Here is a 20,791-nt window from a genome sequence, read left to right on the forward strand (position 1 = left end):
ATAAAATTTTATTGGATGTCGTCAGATAACAAAAATTTTGTCTTTTTCCAATCAAGAACATTTTTTGAATTTGTTTTATGTTAATTTTGATTTGTCTATAAACATAGATATTGCAAGGCTGCCAAATAGGAACGCATTTTGGCAATATAATTTGTAAATTACATATTGACTTATTTTTTTCATCTCAGAAAATTTTTATTGTACGTATGAATATTTTTTTAACCTTCCAAATCAACAATAAATAAAAATGTTTGCTTGATATGCGTCAAAAGTAGCATTTAAATGCGCCAAATATTTTATAATGTTAATGTTATAATCAATTATGTTTCTGTCTAAATCTATATAACATAAAATGTTTGTAAAAAGATAAATAATTTACAAAGTGATATCTATTTATGTTTTAATATCTGCTTTAATTTTTACTCACAATATTGTACAGCAATATATGAATTTAGTAAATATAAATTTCTTGGTCATATACAAACAGGGTCAAGCTGGAGAGAAATTTCTTGGTAGGCCCCGGATCTTGGGAGGCCTAGTGACCCCCAAATCTAATTTTAAAATTTTTTATGCAGAAAATTAAAAATCTAAATTAACAAATTGATTATTTCTGAATTTTTTACAATTTACACATTTATTACAATGTAAAAAAATAACAATAAAAACAGCAATAAAAACAAATTAAAACACAAATATATCTAAATTTTATTAAAACAAAGTATTAGAAGACTCAAGATTTAACACAAAATAAACAACTAAAACAGGCTAGTGAGAGTCAGCGCGCGTTTAAGCGCGCGTTAAAACACAATCAGTGTTCAAACAATTATTTATTCATAATGAATCAAAAGTGACGAATGTTTCGACTCTCTTTTGAATCCTCTTCAGCGAAATTACAAGTAAAAAATTATTTTAATCGTCATCTTCAACGCAATTACAAGTGGAAGCTATTCTAATCGTCATCGTTCGTCACTTTTGATTCATTATGAATAAATAATTGTTTGATTGTGTTTTGCGCTCTTAAACCAGCGCTGACTCTCGCCTGTTTTAGCTGTTTTGTGTCTTATTAAAACTTTGATTTTAAACTAAAAAAATTTTTTGCCTGCATCGTTTTAGAGCAGCGGGATCCTTTTCATAGTTTTTTTTCTGTAGGCCCATGGTGTTTGATCCTGGTTTACCATATATGAAGGCTTAATTTCTTAATACAGCATTAGTGCGCGATCTATTGAATCGATAAAAGGATAATAAAAAATTAAAGTAACGATAAAAATAAATTTGTTACACGCCGCATTACTATAAAAATGTAACGACGTTTATGTTCCAAAGAATAAAACGTAATTATCATTACCGAAAGAAGTCATGAAAATGATAACGATGGTACAAGTAATGCATTATTTCCTAACCCTGTTCATAAATGTATATATCTATACTTTATAATAATGTGTTTCCGATATATTCGTAATTACCCAGATAACAAAATGCGCGCATAGTGAGTTCATGGAGCGCGCATGCCGTGCGGATTATCCGCACGGTGTGAGATCACGGCATCCGACAGATGCGTCATCATATGAGACTCATATTGCTCGCATGCATGCATACGGCACTCAAAAATTCTAATCATTGCCCATTTATTTTTACGTACTTTTAATGCATTATATATCAATATTTTTATTCATTTTTTTCTGATTTACAATTAAAAATTAATATTATTATATACAATCTTTAATAAATTAGCATTAAAAGTAGGCTTGACGATTATCCGTTTATCCGGATATTCGGATATCCGAGATAGAGATAGATCCGAGATTAAATATCCGATTGAAGCGGATATCCGGATCTTTCGGATCCAAATTTGAAGCCGTTCGGATCCAAACCATTAAATTGTTTGTTATTCAGATGATTCTTATAGAAAAAAGATCTCATTATAAAGATAAATTTTTATTTCTTGACATAGAACGAAAACATAATATATAGAACAAAAACATAATATATAGAAGTTTTATAATAATAACTTCATAACTTAATAATATTTTTTTAATTGGTCAATTAAACAAGTTAATTAAACAGATTCCGATTTTGGAACAGAAAGACAAGAACATCGACATTGGCAGGATCAAGGCAACATCTTTTTATAGTTACAGTGTTTCCACACGTGGAAAACACTCTTTCAGATCCAGCTGATGATGCGGGTATACTGAGATATTCAAGCTTGTCTGCGGAAGCCGTGCAATATTGCCATACCCAACTTCTCTTCTTTGACATAGTACACTTCTCAAACACTGATAAGTAGATTTTCATTTTCTAAATGCCAATAATGCTGCCAGACAATGATAATTCAAAGCCGCGTGTTAGCGAGCTCAACCTTCGAACGGCGAGTGTGAGTGTCAACATAAACAGACACTGGCAATGTCAAGCTGGTACTTTTCGTTCTCTTTGTAACACAATTTTCAAATCCGGATCCGGATTTTTATACCAATTGTAAACTTTTTAGATAAGATGAAAAAAAATAATCCGGATTGATTCGGATATCCGGATCGTCATATTCTATCCGAAATATTCGGATATAGAATCCGGATAATATCACTATCCGGACACTCGGATATCCGGATATCCATAGATTCGGATGAAATCGTCAACCCTAATTAAAAGTATTAAAAACATAAAAAGTACTTGAAAAAAATGCGCAGTGATTGGAAGTTTATATAGTATTTTGCAAATTTGTTAATATATGAGAGAGTCGTGTTTTATCACGTTGCAATTGACTACTGCATCCATTCACAGTAAACGGTGTCTAGAATCTTTTTACTGTTCAAGCACTGCAGCGAATGGCTGGTGGTCAATCGCAACGTGGTTAAAAGAAAAATTAACATGTACACAATAAATACTTTGATATTATTTTCAAGAGAATTTTACTTTAATGAAATTCTAATTCAAAATTTAGTTATAAAGATATTTGAGGTTAAAAATACATACATTTTTGTAGAATTAAGCCTATAATAATTAGAGATTAAATTTAAAATTTTAATTTAAATATAAGTAAATGATAGTTTTTTCAATTAGCAATATCTGCAAATACCTAACATATTTTATATATATTCATAAAACGAACCGTCCATACATCTCTTCGAGAGAACGTATAAAATAAAATATGCGAGGTCTGTCAACAATAAAGTATGAAATGCTTGCTCTCGTATTATTTCCAATGTTTGGCAATATTATTCCACAATTTCCTAGAAACAAGGAAAAGAATAATATATAAAAATTAACATTTACAAAGTATGAAAATCAAGTTTGATAATTCTACAAATATGCTACACTTTATCATTTAATCGTTATAGAAAATTAATTTGTCCTTACAAAAATTTAATAAAGTTTATTAATAATAATAATAAGCATAATAATAAGTAAAAATTTTGTAATAATAAAAAATTAGTACTTATAAACTATTTTGAGAAGAAAGCGTTTAAAAATTATTGAAATAGAAATGCAAATTAAAAAAGTTAGATTATGTAAAATATAGTATACTTATATCAAGTAATAAATACACTACACGTAAAAGCAAATTCAAGACTCAGACTTTAATTAATTACCTGAGGTTTTTTTTATCCACGGAGATCCGATATTGTGCAAAATACTCTAATTTAATGTAAAAACAACTATTCTGGTAAGCTCGTATGCAATTTAACAGTTAATTGAAAAGGCCAGTGAGACGAGCAAAAAGGTGTAGACGTTCGTATAGCTAATAATACATATTTATTCGTATATAAAGGACACAAACGTTTCGATTCTACGGAGTCTTCTTCAGTGTGTGTGTATTCTTACATTACAGACGCAGAGCGCAAACAAATCTTCATAACAGCCTTTTAAATACAGTAATCCGGGATTTAAAGCCCATGGTCCGAAATTTCTATTCTTGCTTCGTCGATTTCCAGTCCGCGAAACAAATCGTATCAACAATTCGGTCTATGTATCGCTTCTTGTACGACTCGTGCAAATTAATTAATCTCCGACCAATGATACTTTAAAAATATATAAAAAAAAAATACAATAATAAACTCACTAATAGCCGTTTTTTTACAAGTTCTGTGTCAGTTGAATCACATGTTTAGTGTAAATAGTTAAACTTACGGTTCGTCGTTAGAGTCGTTGTAAGGCATGTTCAACGCTGATCGCTTACAATGTTAACGAATAACGATCGATCTGTATTGATCGGCGTGACAAGGGAGACTGAACGTTTCTGATGTTGCGAAGCGTACGCAACCCGCGTATGAGTCAAATGTTTCTCTGTTTACAATTCTATTCCCTATACTTTCTTTGTTACATATCGACCAGTTTGTTCAAAATAGTGTTGTAACAGTCGTCTAACAGTTCCGTATCCGTTTTTTGAGTAAGACCATTTTTTTGTTCGTTAATGTGTATCATCTCGGAAATTAAGCGTTTATGATAATTTGGTTCAAAATCAAGGATTTTTACATTTTCCCAATTGATCGAATGATTTTGTTGGAGTCTGTGTTCGCTAATAACGGATATTTTCGCTGTTTCAAATTTAATGTTGTTCACATGCTCCTTGATTCTTGTTTTTAATTTTCTTTTTGTTTGTCCTACGTACGAGGCATTGCAGTCGTTACAATTTAATTTATAGACGACGTTGTTACATTCTGTTTTTATGTTCTTGTCCTTGTGTGCCTTAATAAACTTATCCAGCTTATTTAGACATCTAAAACCTAGTCTAATTATGTCTTTATTCAGGGACGTAGATATTTTTTCAGACACGTCTTTTAAATACGGAAAGACCAAGTACTTTTTTCTTTCCACGATCGAGTCCGACACGTCGATCAGGTTCTGAACTCCGCTATTTAATTTCGTATTAATCAATTTTTTGATTCTTATGTTGATTTTGTTAAAAATCAATTCCAATGGGTAGCCGTTATTAATTAGGGTGTTAACACAAAATTCTAGATTCTTTTTGTGGTATTGAGGGTGTGATAATAACAACGCCCGATCTACCATGCTGTAGATGGTTCCTATTTTTTGGCTAACTGGGTGATGTGAATAGTAGAATAAGTATCTACCTGAGAAGGTCTCTTTATGGAACCAGTCAGTATGTAAGGTGTTGTTATCGACTTTAATTAAGGTATCTAAAAAATTGAGGCTGCGTTTCTTTTCACGTTCGATAGTAAACTGTAAGCGATTATGGTATCCGTTAAATTCATTTAGGATATTATCAACCGCTTCGGTGGGTGCTGCCAAAGCGATATCGTCCACGTAGCGTACGTAAAGTATAGGGAATAGAATCGTAAACAGAGAAACATTTGACTCATACGCGGGTTGCGTACGCTTCGCAACATCAGAAACGTTCAGTCTCCCTTGTCACGCCGATCAATACAGATCGATCGTTATTCGTTAACATTGTAAGCGATCAGCGTTGAACATGCCTTACAACGACTCTAACGACGAACCGTAAGTTTAACTATTTACACTAAACATGTGATTCAACTGACACAGAACTTGTAAAAAAAAACGGCTATTAGTGAGTTTATTATTGTATTTTTTTTGTTATATTTTTAAAGTATCATTGGTCGGAGATTAATTAATTTGTACGAGTCGTACAAGAAGCGATACGTACACCGAATTGTTGACACGATTTGTTTCGCGGACTGGAAATCGACGAAGCAAGAATAGAAATTTCGGACCATGGGCTTTAAATCCCAGACTATTGTATTTAAAAGGCTGTTATGAAGATTTGTTTGCGCTCTGCGTCTGTAATGTAAGAATACACACACACTGAAGAAGACTCCGTAGAGTCGAAACGTTTGTGTCCTTTATATACGAATAAATATGTATTATTAGCTATACGAACGTCTACACCTTTTTGCTCGTCTCACTGGCCTTTTCAATTAACTGTTAATGTAAAAATATTACATATAAAAACACGGCACTTGCAAAGTATTACACCACTACAACTGACCATGACCACCACACTCAACTGACTCAACTATGCTCAACTATACTGCACTGTTACGATGACAAGTCATGATGACCGTTACGGCATGGAGAACCATGTACCATCGAAATGCATGCGCAGAAGCTCTTTGCTGCGATTTGTTGGCTAAAATCGCGTAACTTCATTGACAATTTTAAATTAATGAATGCAAATAAAAATCAGAAAATATTAGAAAAAAAACAAAATATCAAAATCAAAGATAATATGTTATATTTAATCATACAATAATCGTTTTCACACTCATAAAATGCAATAAAAATATAGTTTTACTAATAGTTTTTCTTCTCATAAGTTAGATTTTCTTTTTGTATAATATTTTTTTTTATATTTTATCATACACAGTATATTTAATACATTCTCAGATAGTCTTATGTACAATATATTTTAAATTTTTTCAGATTTTCTGTTTGCTTATAAAAAAATTGTCACTTAAAAAAAATTAAGAAAAAATTAATTTTTCTACTATTTTTCAGATTTTCTCCTTTTACGTATTATACTTAAATTGTATTTTTTCATACACAGCATTTTTATGTCTTATACAATTTATTTCCTCACATTTTTATTTTTGCTTACAAAGAAAGATTAGATTTTTTCATCCAGTTCTGTGATTTCACGGTTCTTAAGATTTGCAAATCTTAAAAACTCCGTAAAATTACGGTAAGTTATAGATGAAGATTTAAAAAGATATAATTTGGAAAATTAAAATGAGAAAACCAGAAAACACGGTATAAAATTGTTTTCTTATACTTATTTTTTAAACTATTTTTTAATTTTCATCTATAATTTATCGTAATTTTATAAGATTTTAAATCTGTCAATTTTGTAATAAAATTACAATTGAATAAAAGAAAATTACAGTCTTTTTTATAAACAAATAAAAAAATTCGAGGATTGTGAAATAAATTTTATGAAATATTCTAAGAAAGTATAATACTAAATGCTGTATATGATAAAATATGAAAAAATACGATATATTTGAAAGAAAAAAATCTAAAAATGTGGGAGAAAAACTTATATATATTTTCTTCATTCATTTTTATAAGAAAATGATTATTCAATGAGTAAATATGGTATATTATTTAAGAAATTACAAGATATTTTTAAATAAATTATAAGACATTTTTTGAAAAATTATGAAAAAATTTTTTTATCAGAGTTACGCGTGCCCTCATCACACCGTACGCGTGAGGGCAGCGTGATACGTTCTTGTGCGCACGGCGGGATTATTACGTTACCATCACGCCGTGAAATGTTCCCATCACAGCGTGATTGCACTATGCGAGCTTTTACGCGTACACGCGTGCGCCCATCACATTATGAGGGCACTGTGATGCACTTTTGCACGCACAACGTGATTATCACGTCGTGAGGACAACGTGGACTCACGAATTGTTATCTGGGTAGTTTCGTAAACTTTTAAAATAATTTTGTTTGCTAATTTATAGGAAAATTTAAAAAACTCAGACGATCCACCAAAGACTGGCGTAAAGAGGAAGTTCGAGGTCACAAAAAAAGCAGGAGGAAATGAAGGAAGAGAGACAAGGACACTCAGCAAGTCCGAAAGAGTGCAGCATAAACCTTTTTCCTGCGACCTTTGTACCCTCGCTTTCACGAGAGCATCGCACTTAGCAAGGCATAGAAGAGTGCATACGGGCGAAAGACCCTTCGCTTGCAGTATCTGCCCGCGAATGTTCGCTAGGCAAGATAAATTAAAACAGCATCTGGATTCACACTTGCAATGGCCAAAGAGAAAGGGTGGCCAAACAATCTCATTGCCGACGAAGGGCAAACGCGGCAGACCACGTAAGGTAGTGAATAGAGATTGCAAAATTTAAAATTGCAAACTGTTACATAAGAATGCTGATCTAGAACTTATATTTGTTTCGTATACTTCTTTAAAACAGTGCTAGCAACGAAATGCATACTTTGGGCCGATTTCTGAGGTGATTCCTACCTATCTCTCCAGTACCGCTCGAGACTCAATAGCCGAGCCTCCAATCGTACGTGGAACGCTGTAGCTTCAGGAGTGTTCTCATCTCACATCAGAAATATGTTGGGTATATCTCTTCCAACAAATAATTATTAAAGCATCTATCGAAATAATTTATTTTTATAGATTAAACATTTAATTTTCTATTTTTAATGTATTACATATATATATATATATATATATATATATATATATGTATATATCCCACTTTACCCCACATTCCCATATATATATATATATATATATATATGGGAATGTGGGGTAAAGTGGGACATGGGGTGAAGTGGGATAATGCTACTATAAGATATAAGAATTAGTGAAATTTCAGAACAACCAATGCTGTCATTTATTGGGCGTCAAGCCAAACCATTTGAATTAGTCTTTGGTGAACGTGCACGCACATTTTGTTGCTCTGCCATAACAACTATACCTTTTTTTGAGTTTTCTATAACACTTACGAAGTTTTTATTTTCAATAGTCTTTCCCACAATTTGAAGAATATAAATATGTGCAAAGTTTTCGTTTATAGTTTAGTTTTGTGATTGCAAAAAGTTTTTATACGAAGATAACATATTTTTAATGATACGCGTCATAATTTTGAAACATTGGATTTGGGATAAAGTGGGAAATTTTTTGTGGGGTAAAGTGGAACACGCCATTAAAGCTAAAGATCACGTGCATGCTGATCACGTGCCTACAGCGCATGCTCAAGTCGCTACATCTCGTCGACAGGTATCCTAACCTTAATAGTTGTCAACTTTGGTACTTGATACCTTTTCAACTTTATCTGAAGACGATTTTTGTATTATTTGTATGGATACCATGCCGGTGTTAAATCAAAATAATTCAATCGAATGCAACACATGTGCGCGGCCAGTTCACCTGAGATGTGCAAATCTCATACGGCTACTACGCATGTGTTCATTGTGATTTCGACTCGGATTAATTTTAATGCCTTTTTTCAATACAATCACAAATTATCCTATTATATTTTCATTCTCTAATTATTAAATGAAGATTACAAATTCTATTTCAGACGATTCTTACTTGATTTTTTATCAAATTTGGCCAAAAATCATCGTGTCCCACTTTACCCCACAGTGTGTCCTACTTTACTCCACAATTTGTTGAGATAGCCAAAAACTCACTTTTTGGAAAATCCGAACAAAAATATAATAAAAAGTATAATTTTGAAATTCCGTGAACATACAAAGTTAGCTAATAAAATAGTTTCTGGAACGGACATCTTAAGTTTACAAAATATGGTTACAAAATTACAAAATATGGGTTTACAAAAATATGGTTTTTTTAATTTTTTTACAGAAAAATAAAGACGTGTCCCACTTTACCCCACATTCCCTTATATATATTTCTTATAATAATATAATTGTGACAATATATAATAATTATAGTGTTTTAATAATAGCTTTCCGTGTCACCCATGAGATATTATTGTTGATGTGTTTTTTTTAAGTAGTTTTTTTAATAAGCTTATTTTATTAAAAAAAAAGAAAAGCAAACATGACTTGGCAGGAAAACAAAATTCTATATTAAAAAATATATATTATAAAAACGAAAGAGAAACAGAACAAAGTAATCAGTTTGCATAAAAAAATGTTAATTTTCTTTTTTTGGTGTGATTTGCACGATTACACTAAATAGTACATCCTACAGAGATATTGAAAAAATTAATGCACATCAGCAAAGCTTATTATACAAATTAGTTTTTACAATATTTATGTGGATATATTATTTTTACAATCGTGCAAATATCACAAAAAAGAAAGTTAATATTCTTATGCAATTTGATTGATTCTAATTTTTTCTTTATTTGGTTTCTTTTGGTTTGTTTCTATAAAATACATATTTTAAAATATAGAATTTTGCTTTCTTCTTTTTTAGTAAACTTCCATGGTTGATGTAAAAAGCTATTGTTAAAATTCTATAGAGGAGAAGAGAGTATGGCTACTGTAGAGGTTATGGCTACCCGCATTATCTCTATTATTAGGTGACGAATTCTAACAATTATTTATGAAATTATTCAGTTAGTAGCCCGCCATTTTTAGTGACGCTAATATGCTAATATACAATAACTAACAATTGTTACACGGTATTTTTACTTTTAAGCACTTCTGAACTTTTTTAAGATATATCTTAGCATTTAATTACACATACTTTCTTATTGTTTTTAAACTTGATTGAGCGTATTATCACGATTGTATGTACACTCGAGTGTTTTTTTTTATTATTTAACTTTTTGTTCAGCTGTACACACTTCAAGATATGCAAAGTTAAACAATAACATGGGATTTTGTTAATAAATGTAATTTTTTAAACAAAATTTTCATATCGAAATATTTCTTTGATAATTTGGTTGTTACTCTAAAGGCAATGTTCAAAAACATTAGAAATATCATTTTATATTTATTAGTTAATGTTAAACAGGGACAAAATAAAATAAATGATACATCTCATATCTCTAAAATCTTTGAACGCCGGAAAATTTTTTAATCAAGAAAATTTTAAACGATGGAAAATTAAAAATATATAATTTTGTAACAAAATACTATGTTTTCTTTTGACTAAAGAGATTTTTGAAAAATTATTGTTGAGCCATATTATTCACTTTTTTTCTCTTCCGCTTTATGCAGCGCGTCACATTTTTATAAATTACATCCTAACTAATAAATATTTCATTACTTTGACCCTAAAATCTGTTAAAAAACACTTTGATGAATATAATCATTCAAGTTTCAATATAAAATATTGATTATAAACAAAGTTATACAATAAAATAAAAGTGGGTGCCATATTACTTCTCCTCTAATTATTATACATTATCACAATTATATTATTATAGAAAAAAGGAACACATATAATACATTAATATTAAAAAATTTAACATTTAATACATAAAAATAAATTATTTCTATAGATGCTTTAATAATAATTTAGTAGAATATTCAGTATATTTCTGTGGATGCATCTGAGGCTATAGCGCCCCACGCACGATTAACGGCTCGAGCTTCGAGCAGTAGTGATGAGATAGAAGGTGTCGCCTCAGAAATCGCCCCGAAATTTGCTTTTTATTGTGAGCACTGTTTTAAAGCAATATAACTTTTTTCAAATAATGCTCTTTAATGACGGACTAATTCTAATAGACGCCAAATAAAGCTCATATTAGACTGTGGGTTAACGATTCCTGGTAAACGGTTCGATTTCAACAAATCACGATGCAGCGAGTCTCGGCTGCTGGTGATTTAATGACATTTATTTGTCTGTAATAATCAATCAAGAATCATAACTGGCAAGCCGTATCTAACGGGATCGAGACCAATATTTCATTTATCATAACATATAAAATAAGATTTTAACAGTAATCTGATATCTATAGAGCAGAAGGTGGTAATACGATCCTCCATATACACTTTGTACAATAACTTTGTTAATAATCTATATATTAAATTGACATTTAACGCTCATATTACAATACAAAGGTTGCATACAATAAGTTGTTTAATTGATTTTAGAACAAAAATTATAAAATACTTATTATTTAAGATTTTATGATGTTAAAAATATATGACACTGCATAATGGATTAAAGAGAAACAAGAATGATATAACCGCTCCATTAAAATAGATTTTAGAAATTGTTTTTCTTTAAAAACCACAATATTTGTTATAAAATTATACATTTATTTAAAATAAAGAAAAAAATATTGTAGAATATATATGAGCATAGACGTGTATATGTACACAAAACTATTGCGCATACAGAGTGCAATATTGAAAATTTATAATAAGGGAAAGTGAGGCAAAACAGAGTAATTAAGATTTGATGATGAATAAAAGCTTGGTTTTCATAATCAATGAATCATTTTTACTCCTTAAATATTTTTTGGATATCAATCTTCCAATATAACTACCATTAAATAAAATTTTCAAAGAATTATAAACTTTATTTAAAAAAAATAGAAAAGAAACATTTTCTCCCATCTTGTCTCACAAGTGGGATAAGACTAAGGGGAGGGGGGGGGAGTCCCTGTAGGCACGGTACACTTTAAAAACGTAAATACAAACTGGAAAGTGTCTTCAATCATATAGTATAGCAGTTTTTATAATATTCGTATTTTGTAATAATTAATGCTTTTGTAACGTAACTCAAAAATATGTTACATTGTGTCTAATATCTCAAATCTAGATATACAGTCGAAGGATTTGGTTAGGATTAATATTTTTTATCAATTTATACACCTTATTTAGATTGTGTTTTGCAAACTACGATTTATTTCCTTTAGTAAGCACCAGTTTTCCTTTCCCCATTTGTTAACCGGAGTATGAAGGAATATTAAAGTTATCATAGGTTATCAGTCATAGGTCTATTTGGGTGACACCCGATTGTTCACATCGTTAATTGACTGTTCAAAAAAAAAAATTGCTCTGCGATTAACTGTGGTCAATTGCCAGATAAGATGTACACAATTTCGCTGCACATATAGTTACATTACTTTTCTCTACCATTCTTTTATTTTGCCTCTTTTCGTCTTATCAAAATATCATTTTTGAAACACTTTATAAAAATTGAAAATAACATTCTTATCCTATAGCTTATTAATTTTTCTCTCTCCGAAACACATTCATTCATCTACTATAATTTAATACTAATGTCAAACGAAAAAATAAGATTAAATTCAGGAATAAACGAAAAGCCTTGTAGGTCATAGATAGATTTGCTGGTATTTATTGTGTGATTTTATTGTATATACTTTTTCAAGTTTACGGAACTACGCGCTAAATAACTTAAAACACATTCTAATAATAAGTTGAACAAGAATTAGTAATATTGGATTGAAAATCAATTTAATAACTAATGCTAATAAGCATCTAAACGTGAATTCCTCCCCTTTCCCCTAAAAATATAAATTATGATTTAACTCAATAACATAGATGTCTACTTTGCTGGCACGTAAGTAATTTTCAACGATTGAGAGGCCATATCTAACGCATATTGTAATTTCTGTATTCGAATTGCGCAATACAGGGAATACTCCGTCTCTCCTCGCTACCATGTTTTGCCCTACCTTCTCTTAATATAAACTACACATATACTATAGATCAGTAACAGAACTACAATAAACTTATCGAATAACTTCTTTGATATAAAAAGAAGTCATATTAGGTCTGCTAAAATATCAACACATTTAAATGGCTAGATTAGCAAAATCCACGCTATTGCTACCTTTGCATAAGGAAATATGTATAGTAAAAAAAATATTAAGAATATTAAGAATACATTTAAATATACATATATTTGTGTGACAATACACCCAGATTTAAAAAGAAATAAAAAAGTATATATATATATATATATATGTATGTATGTATGTATGTATGTATGTATGTATGTATGTGTATATATATGTATATATGTATATATGTATATATGTATATATATATATATATATATATATATATATATATATATATATCAATGTTAAAATATGAAAAAATCAAAATACCTTGTAACAAATGTTTGCTATTGTATATTGGCATATTAGCGCTATTACATATATTGGCATATTTAATTATATAACAGTAAGTTACTAAATAATTGATTCCATAAATAATTATTAGAATTTGTCACCTAATAATGGAGATATTGATATTCAGGATATCAAGAATGTTCATAATACCTACAAGAGCCATTATATACCACCTTCTCTTCTATCATAACCAATATTATAATTTTTTTGTAGTAAATTTGATTGGATTGCACTGATGTATATTAAACCTCTGTACACTCTAACAAAGGGACAATCAATCTTGACTTTTCGGAATTTGTTAAATTTGAAATATAATACACTAATTCACGATAACAAAAGTTATGCTAATGCGTAATAGTTTTATGAAATATTATTGTTTTTGTATGCATACAAGCCATGTTTATGAGCTCGAAATGCAACTATTAAAATAACAAAGTGACCTATTGCCCAGACAGAAATGACTCATCGAATCGATGTCGATTCGACATCGAAAACGTTGATCGAAAACTAATCGAAATACTCAATTTCGATGGATTTATGTTACACTTTTCGATGAATTATCGACTCAAGAATGATTCGATTTCGACTCGATTTCAAATACTGTTTTCTTACTGCAACTGTATTAAATTTGGTTATTAAAACCTTATTTTTTAATCTTTAATCTAAGTACATGTAATGAACAAATGTCGCATACAAAAATAATTTTTTTTGACTGTAATTGGCCGACTGTATACAAAACTGTTATATTCGTATGAATTTAAAAATTGATCTCCAGAAAAAAAAACTATTTTCTTGTAGCAACAATAAAAACAATTAATTTTAATGATATTAGTAAAATATATCAAAAATTATCTTTTGTGTGGTCATAATACCAACCCACAATACCATTTTTTGCTCTAAATTTCTCTGAAGTATATTATTAAACACGAGTACAAGTGGAATTTAGAAATATTTATTTTAACATAATAAAAATTTATATTTCTTATTTGCAATTTATATTTCTTTTTTCATTTTGTAGTTTTCTATATCTAATCTTCTATATCTAAAAAGACTTTTCATTATCTAGTTAACTTATGGTTAAACTTAACTTGAAGTTTAGTCAACAAGCTTTACCTGTGGCATTATCAGAGACGAAGCCCATTGGGTAAAACATTAAGACCCGGTTTTTCATTATTCGGTTAACTTGTACTTAAACTTAAGCTGGTGTTTCAACCAATGAGCTTCACTTATGGCATCATCATGAGTAAAGCTCATTGGATAAAACATCAGGTTAAATTTAACCACAAGTTAACCGGATAATGAAAAATCGGGCCTAAGTAAAATTTAACCATCAGTTAATCAATTAATGAAAAACCGAGTCTCAATCCAAATTTGCAAATACACTTACAGTGAATCAACAAGCGATTTCAAAACGTACATAATTAAGCTTGGTAGGGATTGAAAAGGCGGACCATTAGGTTCCATTTACATGGCAATGCACGGCTGCACGCGGCAAAACAACTTTAGTTATCTCTATGGAGTAGGAAAATAGGAGGCTAAACTCAGCACTTCAATTACGTTCTTGTTTCGTGTTCCCTATTGGGAGGATGGTTGCTGAAAAGAATAACTTCTTACGGATGAGCGCCATTTGTAATAGTTACCTTAACTTGACTTTTCATGTATTTTCATAGGGTTCAGTATTTCTACCCGAATATTGAAATATTTATTTATTTGTAAACCAAAAAATCAAGCAGAAACTGAAATTAATAAACAAACGAATAAAAATTATAAAAAACAAAAAACGTAATTTCTAAATGTTTTATGTTTTTTAAGTTTATGTTGTTACATAAGTTTATGTTAATTTATGCATCTGTTAATGTATATGATGGTGATAAATAAAAAGGAAATGAACATAGAAACGGATATTTGATGATGAACTACTAAGTTTATATTCTCTTATAATGAAAATGTACAATCATTTAGAAAAGGTTGAATAGATATATCAAATAAACTTTTATCGTACAACATTAAGTAATTATAAAGACTTCAAGTTACTTCGATACAAATTGAAATATAAATCTCAGATCTTATATTAAACTATTTGATATAAGAGTAAATAAACAAATCGTCTGTAACGACCCGTCTTTTTCCGCGCACGGGGCGGTGCGTGACTGCGGACGGACCAGGACGCGGAGGGAGGTCGCCAAGAGAACTAGACGTGTATTGCTTTAGGTGGTAAATACAATAGTGCGTTTATTACGTACTGACTATATACAGGTGGAGTGGCTTGGCCACGACGCGCGGACGGACGGATGACGATGACGCTCGGACGGACCCAACAAAACTTAAGGGCTACGCGCGGACGGACGGACGAGAAAACGGAGCGCGCGGACGTAACGAACGGTATTTACAATTGTCCGGATCGCGCTATTGTCGCGGCTGAGTTCGCGGAATTTCGGCCTCGAGTTTTCCGGGAACTCGGAGCCGGTGTTGACGCGCGCAGACCGTGGCCTTGCTGAAGGCCGGGGCCACGGCCGTAAGTGACGCGCGCTCGGTGCGAGTGTACGCGGAGCGGGGATTCCCGTCGCGAGCGGTTAATACCGCGATGTTCGGCGGTGGTGATCGACTCACGCCAAGAGCCCTTGGTAGAGGCGCGGAACTCCACACCCCAGGCCGTGAGTCGATACCGTAGTAAGGACGGCGGATCGGGAATCGCCGACCAGGATCTCCTGGTGGAGCCCAAGATGTACTTGAGCCCGTTTTTATCGGCGGTATCGGGATTATCGGAATCGCTCTTTGCCAAGACTGCTTGGCGGAAGCTAAGGCTCTTAACTCCCAAGTGAGCGCTAGGTTGGGCTTCTTCTGGATCGGAGAGTGGACGGAGAAGAAGACCGCTCGACTCTCGGAGCGGCGGCGCTTATATACCCGAATCTCGAGAGCAGGGACGGTGCGGGGGTACGGAACGGTACGGAAACGGTGGGGGTCTCCCTGCCGCTCGAGATCGGTCCGGCGGTCGCCACTCCGGTCGAGCGCGTGCGCGCGGAGGTCTGCCACGCAGATCGCACGTGCGGATGCGTCAACGCGCGCTACGCCGGTGTTAGAGTATATTTTCGGCGCTATGCGCCGTGTTTCTGCTGTCCGGCGGTTGTTCGGCCGGACAGCCTGGAACGATGGACGGATATAAATCTCAGATCTTATATTAAACTATTTGATATAAGAGTAAATAAACAAATCGTCTTCAAAAATCGAAATTGATTATTGGTTTCCTTTAATGACTCGGTCGATTCCATTTCACTTGTCAAATTTAATTATTGATGTAAAATCCTTAATTTCCTTAATTTCCTTGGATGCACACTTATTTCATCCTTAAAATATATATACAATTAGAAGGAGTATAAATATATATACCATAAATATATATACAGTTAAAAAGAGTATAAATAGTACCTAATGTTTTCAAAATTTAATTTAAATTATTAATATTCGATATTTTAATATATCTTGAAAAGGGCATAAACTCATCATCGATATAAATATTAATATGTAAATTTGGAAAAACAGCAATTCTTTTTCTTATGCTAAAATCACTTTCAACTTTCGTGAAACCAAAGAATTTGTCGTTTCCAGTCAAAAATCCCCAATCCGAAGAAGGCAGCTCTACTAAATTCAAGTTCTGTTGCAAATATTTAAATTTAATTTCATCTGATGCATGATATATTTCCATGAAATTTCTTGCCATTATATCCCTAAAATGTAAGTTTTCGTATTAATTACTAATCAAATATACTATTTCTTAATTATTATGTAATTTTTCATAATATAACCTCTCTGTCGCTTGTTTGACGCAACTTCTATTTTCCATTTCCGATTATTGGATCCATTGTCAGCTTGTAACACGATGTACACAATTTACGATTAGTTCTCAATTAATATTACTTTGTTGTTAAAAATGTTGCAATAAAAATGATATTTTTCAACATTTTCTTTCAAAATCGGAGTAACAACTCGCATCTCGTATATGATCTCTGTATGCGATGTATGCGTGATCGTGAATTCATCACATTTCGCATGTGTGAGAGGCTTTTAAAGATGGCGACCATCGGTAAGAAGTTATTCTGTTTAGCGTACTTCCTCCCAATAAGGTACATAAATCAGGAACACTTTTGCTTTGCGCGCGCTATCGAGCGCTATCCTACTCCATGGTTATCTCCGAGTTGGGCTAAAAAATTTTCTTACATGGCGTATTCTCCAGATTTCGCCCTTTCGGATTATTCACTTCTTTCGATCCCTACACGCACGCACACGCACATACGCACGCTCGCACGCACACATTCGCACACACACACACACACACACACACACACACACACACACACACACACACCCACACACACACACACCACACACACCCACCCACCCACCACCCACACCCACCCACCCACCCACACACACACACACACACACACACACACACACACACACACACACACACACACACACACACACACACACACACACGTACACACACACACACGTACGTACACACACCCGCGCGGAGCGGGGAGGGGAACTACGGCCGCTCCCGCATCCACCCCGTCGGTAGGGGACCTCGCTTTACAACCTATTTACCGACAGGACGGGTGCGGAAGGCCGTAGGTCTACCTTCTTGCACCCCCCCTCCCCCGTGTGCGTGTGTGTGTGTGTGTGTGTGTGTGTGTGTAGTTATTAGTGAAAATAAATTATTAATGAAAATTTAAAAAAACTCATTTTAAAACAGTTTTTCTATTATAACGACTAAAATATTGAAGTTATGTAAAATAAGACTTTTTTTGTAGAGCTTATCACGAGCTTTGTTTTCTGTTTGACGCTTTTTTTTAAATGAATATTTTTTAAAATAATTAAGAAAAACTGTTTTTTCTTTCTCTAAACATATCCCGAATACTGTACGAGAGCGCCAATTAATTTATAAGGAAAAGTTATTCAGTATCATTGCTTCTATAACATATGTCAAGGTCAACATGATTGGAGCTAGGTTCTCTACAATAAATAATTACCTTAACTAATTTTATTATTTGTAGAAAACTGAAAAAAATCGAAAGAAGTAAAATTCGAATGCGCAACATTTAGTGTACTGAATCGGCCATATCGTTTAATTGCATTTTGAGCTTATGATTATGAAATATTACAAACAGAAGATTTTAAACAATAATATCTCGTAAACTATATTATGCATTGAACTTTAATTATATTGGCACAAACATGAATTAGAAGAAAGGGCTTACTGTACTCGTAATATATTCAAAATTTAAACAGTCGGAGAGGGCCAGTTTTCGTTTTGTAAGTGTGAAAATAAAATGTAAATATTTCAAATTATATACATATATAATAATTATGTATTTTATCAAATGACACGATAACGACGAGAACATTGACGAGATTTTATTATAAAATTTAATCTGTTTATATGTATATTTATATGAAACGTATTTTAACATTGATTACAATTTAAATGTATACCAATACGCATTAGTGCATCCAATCGAATTCGTTAATACTCAACAATGTAACTGTGATATCTAAAAAAATGTGCTATACTACATTTATATTTTTGAGAAAAATTATAATATTGATTTAATATCATTGTTAGTTGCTATTCATTAGAATCATGTAGTTGTTTCTTTTTGATAGACCTAGTCGGATACCAGCTTTTTGCATACATTTCAGGTTAATTTGGAGCAATCTGCGATGGAAGAAATTTTAAAGTTTGGCGAATTTAGTTCTTTATTGAACAAGTCGCATTCCGCAAATTCGACGAGTAAAAGTGAAAATTTTGAAAATACTGGTGATGATAGCAAGAGGAAAGAAGTGCATCGAAACGAGGACGACAGGTCTCATAGAGAAAAAGACAACCGCGGTTGCCAAGTTGAAAATGGCCAAGACATCATTTAATAAAATCTTTATTTGAAATATTGAATTGAAATGTTCATATCTTGGTAGAAAAATTTTTCTGAAATTTCGCAAAAATTTTGCTGAAAATCATTGTTTTTCAGCAAAAATAATGAAAAATTACTGAAATTAAACTGACACTGTTCCGCAAATTTATCCAAAAATGTCTATAAACATTTGATCAAATTTCTCTGACGTCTTTATTAAAAATGATTTTCAACCAAATTGTTAAATATTTGCTAAAAGTTTTGTCAAATTAAATTGAAATTTTTTTGAAAATTATTTGGATAATTTGACAACATTTATTTGAAAACATATTACAACTCTTTCGACATTTTGTCAAAAGGTTACAAAATTGCTGAAAACATGCGGAAATAAAAAATAATAAAGGTATAATTGTGAGCATCGCCACTATTAGATATACAGAATATGGGAGTTCTATACATATATCTCGTAATTATAAAAAAAGCATATAGAATAGAATAAGAGACATAACATTATGTCATTTTTTATATCTTAATAAAAATCTGTTGAAACAAGAGGATTCACTGAAAGGATTTTTTGAAAGCAATTCCTCGAAATTGGAATTCAAAGTAAAAGTACGTAAATAAAATAATTTTGACAGTATAATTTTGTTTATCAAATGTTTTCATCGAATTTTAATCAATTTCATAAAAAATGTGCAATTTTATTTTAAATTTAAATAAATTTCGTCGAAATGATGGAAATTGTTTAATTTTCACTATTAAAATTATGAAATTATTGAAATTTTGCTAATGTATTCCAAGATGTGGATTTCAATACAGTTTTAGTAAAATTTCAGCTAATTCTTGAAATTTTTCTATCAGGATAACCATATTTTTCTATGGAAATCGCAATTCAACATTGCGATCAACGCAACGTAAAGAAAGAAGGAAACCTATCGAGCTTCTCTAAAAAGTTGTGTAAATCTTTTTCCTCCATCTATTTCAATAGGGCTTGTAATGTTTTTCGTTAAAGAATATATATATGTGTGTGTGTGTATATATGTATGTATAAAAAGTGTGAAAACCCCTAAATATTTCCGTTTCCTTGCATGACAATAAAATGTTTCAGACAAAAGTTGTAGGGTTTCAAAAGGTCTATTTACTGATTTTATTAGTTTGACCTTGGATGGCGTCGCCAAGGTCACATCAAAATCACATTAACTCTTTTAAATGGAACATCCTATTTTTGATTCTAATATCTAATAGCTGGTGTCAAGACCTTTCCAAAACTTTACAAGAAAGTTTATTTTTGTCGAGCTGGTGTCACCTTTCTAAAACCCTACAAGAAAGTTTTTTTTGTTGAG

The 20,791-nt window shown here is 31.7% G+C and overlaps 2 protein-coding genes across 12 annotated transcripts in view; one reads left to right on the plus strand and one right to left on the minus strand.

Annotated features, from left to right (window-relative positions):
* The window catches only part of LOC105203493 (zinc finger and BTB domain-containing protein 14), a 62,974-nt gene extending 42,613 nt beyond the window's left edge, over window positions 1-20,361 (plus strand). For 6 of the 10 annotated variants that reach the window (XM_039456295.1, XM_039456293.1, XM_039456294.1 and 3 more), the window contains 2 exons: window positions 7,447-7,809; window positions 19,240-19,464. In XM_039456295.1, the coding sequence (XP_039312229.1) occupies window positions 7,447-7,809; window positions 19,240-19,464 (588 nt within the window). Of the gene's footprint in view, window positions 1-7,446; window positions 8,059-19,239 lie in introns of all 10 variants that reach the window. The other 4 variants (XR_005576100.1, XR_005576099.1, XM_039456292.1 and 1 more) reach the window with 4 other exon arrangements.
* Window positions 2,978-5,506, minus strand: LOC120359297. Of its 2 annotated transcripts, none has more exons than XM_039456301.1 (2): window positions 4,126-5,506; window positions 2,978-4,016 (listed from the first exon to the last, which is right to left on the minus strand). In XM_039456301.1, the coding sequence occupies exon 1, from the start codon at window positions 5,005-5,007 to the stop codon at window positions 4,315-4,317; it is 693 nt and encodes a 230-aa protein (XP_039312235.1). In that variant the 5' UTR covers window positions 5,008-5,506; the 3' UTR covers window positions 2,978-4,016; window positions 4,126-4,314. The 2 variants fall into 2 exon arrangements, with proteins under 2 accessions (XP_039312235.1, XP_039312236.1); XM_039456302.1 differs by having other exon boundaries at window positions 2,978-3,227; window positions 3,588-5,506.
* Window positions 20,362-20,791: the final 430 nt, after the last annotated feature.

Source organism: Solenopsis invicta, chromosome 12, assembly GCF_016802725.1.
Source record: "Solenopsis invicta isolate M01_SB chromosome 12, UNIL_Sinv_3.0, whole genome shotgun sequence".
NCBI lineage: Eukaryota > Metazoa > Arthropoda > Insecta > Hymenoptera > Formicidae > Solenopsis > Solenopsis invicta.

Bases quoted from the DNA above. Each gene is read 5' to 3' on its own strand.
- LOC120359297 (XM_039456301.1), bottom strand. From the start codon at position 5,007: ATGGTAGATCGGGCGTTGTTATTATCACACCCTCAATACCACAAAAAG.